General features: G+C 47.4%; 4 protein-coding genes across 4 annotated transcripts in view; 2 read left to right on the forward strand and 2 right to left on the reverse strand.

The window, feature by feature from the left end:
• Nucleotides 1–1,411: 1,411 nt before the first annotated feature.
• On the reverse strand, nucleotides 1,412–2,842 carry LOC117578511 (putative gustatory receptor 47b). Its single transcript, XM_034264050.1, has 2 exons — nucleotides 1,801–2,842; nucleotides 1,412–1,741 (listed from the first exon to the last, which is right to left on the reverse strand). Exons 1-2 carry the CDS (start codon nucleotides 2,764–2,766, stop codon nucleotides 1,439–1,441), a joined length of 1,269 nt encoding a protein of 422 aa, XP_034119941.1. The 5' UTR covers nucleotides 2,767–2,842; the 3' UTR covers nucleotides 1,412–1,438.
• Nucleotides 2,843–2,950: 108 nt separating this feature from the next.
• On the reverse strand, nucleotides 2,951–3,883 carry LOC117578509 (probable N-acetyltransferase san). Its single transcript, XM_034264047.1, has 3 exons — nucleotides 3,726–3,883; nucleotides 3,288–3,611; nucleotides 2,951–3,220 (listed from the first exon to the last, which is right to left on the reverse strand). The coding sequence occupies exons 1-3, from the start codon at nucleotides 3,731–3,733 to the stop codon at nucleotides 2,992–2,994; spliced, it is 561 nt and encodes a 186-aa protein (XP_034119938.1). The 5' UTR covers nucleotides 3,734–3,883; the 3' UTR covers nucleotides 2,951–2,991.
• Nucleotides 3,878–4,660, forward strand: LOC117578508 (mediator of RNA polymerase II transcription subunit 29). The gene has a single exon (XM_034264046.1). It carries the CDS (start codon nucleotides 3,972–3,974, stop codon nucleotides 4,539–4,541), a length of 570 nt encoding a protein of 189 aa, XP_034119937.1. The 5' UTR covers nucleotides 3,878–3,971; the 3' UTR covers nucleotides 4,542–4,660.
• A 110-nt stretch (nucleotides 4,661–4,770) lies between these two features.
• The window catches only part of LOC117578504 (protein telomere ends associated-like), a 10,615-nt gene continuing 7,965 nt past the window's right edge, over nucleotides 4,771–7,420 (forward strand). The window contains exons 1-6 of the mRNA XM_034264040.1: nucleotides 4,771–4,807; nucleotides 4,863–5,096; nucleotides 5,172–5,492; nucleotides 5,550–5,603; nucleotides 5,661–6,620; nucleotides 6,690–7,418. Coding sequence (XP_034119931.1) covers nucleotides 4,948–5,096; nucleotides 5,172–5,492; nucleotides 5,550–5,603; nucleotides 5,661–6,620; nucleotides 6,690–7,418 — 2,213 coding nt within the window. The 5' untranslated portion in view covers nucleotides 4,771–4,807; nucleotides 4,863–4,947. The remainder of the gene's footprint in view (nucleotides 4,808–4,862; nucleotides 5,097–5,171; nucleotides 5,493–5,549; nucleotides 5,604–5,660; nucleotides 6,621–6,689; nucleotides 7,419–7,420) is intronic.

Consider the following 7,420-nt stretch of genomic DNA (forward strand, 5'->3'; position numbering starts at 1 on the left):
TCTCTTTCGCTTGTGCGGGTTTTTGTTGCTTTTATTATATTTTTTCGCTTTTCTCTCTCTATGCCCGTGCCTGCCTTCAGCCAGCGACAGCTCCTACTGCGACGTCCGCTCCACCTAGCTCCCCTGTCCCACTGTTTCTCTCTCTCACTGTACACACACTCACACAGTCAGTCAGTGGCAGCCGCCTCCCTCGTCCTGGCTGCCGGCCCCCCTCCCACCTATGGGCCAGCTCCCGGCATGCCTCTTCCATAGTCATCATCATCATCGCCATCATCATCATTATTGCCTTCTTCCAGCTCCCCCTCTATTCCACAAGTAGCAGCAGCAACAGCAGCAACATTTTGTGGAAAGATGTGTCGCAGGGAGGGGGAAGGTGGGATGTTGGGCGTTTTGCCCGTTCGGCGGCGGTGAAGGCATGGCTATGCATGGGCGTACACACATACCTATGTAGTTATGTGCTTATGTATTAGTTGTGTGTGTGTATGTACTTCTGGCTCTCCGCTGCTGTTTTGCTTGTGTTTATGGAGCGTGGGTGGAAGTGGATGAGGGGGTGGACGGTGCAGAGAGCGGCCTACCTACCGCCGCTGGAAGAGCTTTTGTTGTTGTTGTTGCCTTTTGTCAATCGATAAACGATGTCCGGAGTGCGGCACAGTCGAGCGCTTTGCGTGTGTCCCTACCTATACACATGTATGCATGTACATATGTTCTGTGCATATGTATTTGTGCTTTTGTATATAATCTGGTTAAAGTACATAACATATATGTACAGCTTGCAGTAGTGTGAGTGTTGGTCGGTGCACAGCGGCCCAAAGCATGTATCCCACGGCTGGTCAGCGGCACTCTGGAGTTTGATGCAATCATCTCTACATACATACCACATGCATGTCCGCAAGCCCTTACTTGTATGCACCTGACCTGACCATACCACCTGCCTCCAGACCCCTCTTCCATTCAAAGTACCATCTAACTACATTTTGTGCTTAACATATCTTCATTTCTATCTGTGTATTTGCATGCCGAAAGGTATCTTCAGCCCAAAGTAAGCATCCATTTTCATCTCAAAAGCAGATCCTCTTCAGAGTAGAAGGTACTAGCCCAATAAGATCTAAGGCTCTTCGATAGTCGGGTCGCAAATACACAAACAAAAATACACCAACTTACACTCTCATCAATTCACGGTGTGTCGCCCCACTGTGCCACAGGTTTTGAGAAGTGCACCCATGAGCTCTCGCTATCTTCTTTTGAGACATTTTATGGTAATAATAATTCCAGAGCCTTAAAATATAATTAAGAAATACCAGAATGTTGAAGATGGTTATTTTAATGCATGATTATCCCTATCTTTGATGCCTTGCCCAGCAGCCAAGCACAAAAGTGAGTTCTTTCTTTACTTGTTTACTTGTATGCGTGATTAAATATTACAGGTATACGGGATGAGCTAATCCATATGAGTAGTGGGACCCATTGGCCCCACAATTTCTACATCGCTTCCCATGGCCCTCTGCCGTTCCTTGATCTGCTGCTGCTGGAAGAGCAGTTGGACCAGGATAATTACATAGTTGGCCATGCCGTTGTACACCATGAAAATGGTGGACACATTGAGCGGCATGCTTCTCCCGATGAGGGCCGCCTGCCTGTTGTGCATGCGCCAATGCTGGAAGTCTTCCACCTGCCTGCGTACCAAAAGCTGTTGCGGGAAGTACTGTGCGTAGAGGCCGAGCAGGTGGAGGCAGTTGCGCTTCTGAGGAGAAGGAGCAAGGATGATCTAGTCTCGGTTAATCTCAGCTAAGCAACACTCACCTCCCGTTGCAACAGGTAGCCATACGTGCTGGTGATGACTAGCTTGTAGGTGTGCAGCGTGACGTGGAGCAGCATGAATGTGTACTCCATGTCCCAGGCCTCGGATGCCAGAACCTTCTGGCAGACCACGTACACGAAGCAGGTCATCAGAGTAAACTCGTAGAAGAACCCGGCGGCGGCCGCGAACCCAAACACGCCATTCAACTCGGACAGCAAGTGGGAGCAGCGCTTGGAGAACTCAAACAGCTTGGCAATCTTACGATGCACAGTCTCTTGTGGACCAAGAGGATTGCTATCCGCGTACTCGTGTTGGAGCAACTTCTGGATGAGGCGCAGGCGCAGCCGCACGAAATCCATAATGCCAATGTGAACAAATCCCACCAGGCCAAGGGAGCTAGTCAGCAGGGTGTAGCTGCCGGCCATTAGCAGGGTGGACGCTATGCCGCAGGTGCAACGAGCGATGTCGAAGATCAGCGAGAGTGAGAAGGAGAAGAAGCAGATGGTCACAATCACAGTCCCGTACCAGTACTTAAAGCGTTGTCGCTGGTAGTGCCAGCGCACCGAGGGAAACTCCACGGAAATGTCCAGGTCGAAGCCCTGCATGTTGGTCAGCAGCTTGACGTGGCGGCGCCGCTTGGCATCCAGCGAGATGCAGTATTCCACATAGGTAATCGTGCAGCTAAGGCACTCCCACATGATGATCATCTTGACCACGGGTGTGAGATGGCCCAGCATGGCGGTGGCCATTTGCTCATCCTTCAGCTTAAAGAGCACGCTGCCCAGGTAGCCGAAGACTGCGAATACTCGGACGCAGACCGCATATAACACGCTCATGGGCGAGGAAGCTGCTCCGCCGTCACTCTGGGTGTGCACCCGGAAGGTCACCAGTCCCCAGTAGAAGAGAAGGCTGTATAGGTTGCCGTAGCAGTAGATGAATCCATCGCTCGACGTTTTGCGGTTCTTCATTTGGCCGCCAATGACTGAGCCTGGCCGTTGGCGCGCAGGGCTTCTTATCCTCGCGCACAGTGGTAATTAAGAGCACAGAGATAGGATCGGACAAATTGAATGCATCGTTTGTCACGTGTGTTAATTACGATTGATTAACCATTTAATAGACATTCTTATGTAGAAATGACAGCACAATTCAACAGCCATTTGCCATTGCCAGAGCGGTTTTTATTTACTTGAAATTCATACAAAAGTGTACTGGCGAACTTTACTTTTTGGATTTGGGTTGCTGGCGTTGTTGGTGCTGGTGCTGATGCTGTTGGCATTCGGAGGGTTGCGGCGAAGTGCCTTCTGCAGGACATGGGCATCCGCGGGCTCGATTCGTTTGTAGTACTGCTCCTTGGTGTCGACGATTTCGAAGCCAAATTTCTTGTAGAACTCAATGGCTCCATCATTGTTGACCTGCACATGCCTGCAAATGCGTTCAAAAGTTATTCCATACAATATTCCTGCAAGATTCGTGTGGCCGGTTGCCTTACAGAAAAATGCTGTCAAAGTTGCCGTCCTTCTCCGCGTAGTTCAGTATGTGCTCGAACATGACGGTGCCGATGCCCAGGCGGCGGTAGGGCGACAGGCAGCCAAGTGTCATGATATAAAGGCGTCGCTGGTTCTCGGTTGTATCGATGCGGCAGCAAACGGCCCCGACCACAATGTCGTTGTAGTAGGCCAATTTTGCCAATTCGCCAGCCTCCAGAACATCCACATAGAACTTGTCATTGTAGGAGACCGGGAACACCACTGTGTTGAGCTTCTTCAGTTGTTTTATGTTGTGCGGCGTAACGTCGCCCAAGTCGATGCTATTTCTACAAAATTAAAAAAACCCAAGAAAATCAGACTCGATTCGGCGCAAACTTTTAGGTTAGAATTTTGTAGGGACTTCTGGCATGCGCTATTTACGCAGAGGACACTTTACTCACCGAGTCATAGTTATTTAGTAGCTCCTTACGATTTAATAATGCGCCTAGCGCCAACTAATTATTATAGAAAAATGTGTTTTAGCCGGACAGCTGTTCGGAAGTCCCGGTTGCTGGCAAAGCTATCGGATGTGGTATCGATAGCTGGAGCGCATTTGTGAGCGAATAAATGTATCGTTTCTGACTAGAAAAATTCGCAGACAATTAAAACCTTTCACTTTGAATTCACACAAAAAAAAAAATCAAAACATGAACCCCAATATGAACATGATGCCGATGTCAGGACCGCAGATGATGCAAGTGATGCAGTCGTCGCCTCAGCCAATGATGCCGGCAGTCCCACCTGGTCCAGTGCCCCAACAGCCCTTGCAGCAGCAACAACAGGCCGAGAAGCTGGACAACATATCGAGGGCCAAGAGTCTCCTGGCACCGCTGCGGGAGTCGATGTTCCTGACAATCAGATCTAGTGCATTCACGCTGCAGCAAAACAACCTGGCGGACAATCTGAAGCGTGACACCGGAGTCCATGGGCATCATGTGCCACGATTTGATAAGCATCTCGAAGACTTCTATGCCTTCTGTGACCAAATCGAGCTACATCTGAAGACGGCGATGCAGTGCCTGCAGCAGCAGAACTCCTCCAACCATTATCTGCCTGGCATGGTTACGCCAATGCGAATGGAAAACTTTATGCCCGAAAACGCTGGACCCATTCCGTACCCCACGTATTTGAATACAGTGCGAGTGCACGTTCAGTCGGCGAAGGACATTCACGACACCTTGATAAGTGCAGCGCAAAACATATCACAGGCCGATTGATAGTTATAGTGCATTTTGGTTTACACACTTATATTATTTCATACAAAATACCCGATTACCTTTAGTATGCCCGACTAGAATATATATAAGAATATCCTGATTATATAGGATGTAAGTAGCTTCTAATAAAATATTTTATCTCTGATTTGTGTGTTTTAACACATTTAAAATTGGTAATATATGTAATACTCCATTTTAACAGCAGTGCTGACTCCCATCTCTTTTTGAAGTTTTTTATGGGATGAGCGAAGGTGTGCTGGAACAAGGTAAAGTTACTTATTAAAAATATCAATAACAATTGATTAATAAATAGTTGTCCTGTAAACTGCACCTTGTGCTGGAAGACATATTTTTATCTCAAAGTGAATACGACACCTTATAACTAATTTCACTTCGGCAACGTTGTATGTTAAATATCGTCAAACTGCTCATCCCTAACACGGAACCGCTCTTTTTTGTATCGGCGTCGCACTTATTTTCTTTTGCGTATGTAAATATTTCGACAAAAAACCAACAAATGGGTCCAAAGGAAAAGCCAAAGACAAAATGCAAGCAGTAAGTCTATCAACATCTTCCGGAAGGTCCCCGTTCCCAATTTTCGTAATATTATAAAAATGTTTGTTCTTGCAGGGTAGAAAAGCAGCCAGTAACCTTTCAGAAATTTAGTCAGCTAATAGAGAACTTGCCGGATATCGCATTCGAAGTTCAGCGCGACCGAGCTGCGAATGGTGATGCAGACGGAGCCAGAAAAACGCTGGACGAGTGTGCCAGCTGGTATTACCATGCCTTCTACAAGGACGCCAGTGTTCGCGAGCGCTATGAGTTCAAGCTGCGCGCGTGTCCCCAGAAAATCAGGAATATATTGCTCTCTATGCCGGAAGCAGAGGCGGATGAATCGACCCAAGAGTTTGAGCATGAAACGGCTGATGGTGTAATGGTCGAAGTGGAGAAGTGAGTACCACTCCAATGTATGCCACATTATTTGCTAACCATCTTGACTATTGACAGAGTGGGAGAGATTGAGCATGAAACGGCTGATGGTGTAAGTGTCGAAGTGGAGAAGTGAGTACCACTGCAATGTATGCCACATTATTTGCTAACCATCTTGACTATTGACAGAGACTTCGTCTTTCCCGTGCACTTCCACACCTTTCAAAAGTACGTGGACATGGAGAAGATAAAAATGCTAATGGAACACGAGTCAACAAGCCCGTCAACAGAACAACATCAGTTGATGGAATTCTACAAATCCTTCTACATGTTTCCCGAAAAGCGAAAGACCACCAATATATTCCATGGGTCAATTACAACTTTTATGCCGAAGTTGTTGGCAGCTGGTCATCGAATTGTTGAATCGGCAGCCAGGAGTTTGGCAGAGCATAACAAAGAGACTAACACAGTCGAAGAACCCGCTATGCATCAGGATCCTGAAACAAGGAACGCTTCAACTTGTTGTACCCCTGACAGCGACTTTTCGATAGTGAGCTTTGAAGAATTCCAGAAATATGTATTGAACCTCTACGATATTGTGTGGAAACTGAAGCTCAACGACCCCCAGTATGTGTACATGGGCTTTGAGGAATGCGCTCATGCCTTTTACTTGGCGTTTTATCTAAGTCCGGAGATTCGTGAGCGATGCAAGTACACCCTGAAACCGTGTACGTCGGCCATGAGCGCTCGCCTGCTTGCAATACCGACGCCCGAGCAAGCCGACAAGCTGAGGCAAAATTTGCCAGAGTTGATTAAACCGTCGCCAGATCTTGAGCGACCCAAAAGCCCCGAATTGGTCGAAGAAACGGTTGTTGCACCTGTCAGCTTTCAGTTCTTCAAAAAGTACATCAAGAATCTGGAGGAAATCAGCGAGCAAATGCGGAGCGAAGACGGTTTTAAGAATTTATCAAACAAGAACTGTGCCAGGGAGTACTTCAGGCTGTTCTACAGCACGCCCGAAATACGTGAACGGTTCCAGTTCAATCTAAAGCCGTGTCCCGCAGCGGTGCGCGAAAAACTACTGAGTCTACCGACCAGCTCATTTATTGCCGACAGTGTGGAACGAGCCGCTCCGAATGAGGCAGACCCGTAAGCATTTATTTTTTTCTGAGTTTCTGCTGTTTTCGTCCAGATCAATACATTCTTTTTCACTTTCAGGGCAGTGGAAAAGCCAACGCAAAATTTTCCAGAGTTGATTAGTCCGTCGCCAGATCTGGAGAGACCCGAATCGGTCGAAGAAACGGTTGTTGCACCTGTCAGCTTTCAGTTCTTCAAAAAGTACATCAAGAATCTGGAGGAAATAAGTGAAAAAATGAGGAACGAAGACGAGTTTAAGACTTTATCTAAAGAGAACTGTGCCAGGGAATACTACAGGCTGTTCTACAGATCGCCCGAAATACGTGAGCGGTTCCAGTTCAAACTGAAACCATGCCCCGGAGCGGTACGGGAAAATCTGTTGAGTCTACCGTCCAGCTCAATTATAGCCGACAGCGGGGAGACACCTATGGAAGAACCAAAAGCAACCAATAGCTCAAAAATCAGCCAACCACATCCCAACGACCGATCGAGCCTACCGTTTACCAAACGAGCCGCAGAACCCCCTTCAGAGAACGCCACACTCGAATACCCCGTAACCCTGCAATGCTTTTCATTGAACATCAATTACGCTGACATGATTTGCCAGCTCAGGAAAACAGAAGAAGAGAATAAAGAGAAAGATGCGACGATTCTTAGTGATTATCAGTTGATGGAACGCTTCTACAAAGAATTTTACACAGATGAGGGAATTCGGAAGAAATATAACTACAATTTTAACAAAGCGACACCCGCGTTGCAGCTGAGGCTTCTTAGGTTTGCCAAGCGGGTTGTCCCATCAACAACAAAAGGGT

This window comes from Drosophila guanche, unplaced genomic scaffold, assembly GCF_900245975.1.
Source record: "Drosophila guanche unplaced genomic scaffold, DGUA_6, whole genome shotgun sequence".
Lineage (NCBI taxonomy): Eukaryota > Metazoa > Arthropoda > Insecta > Diptera > Drosophilidae > Drosophila > Drosophila guanche.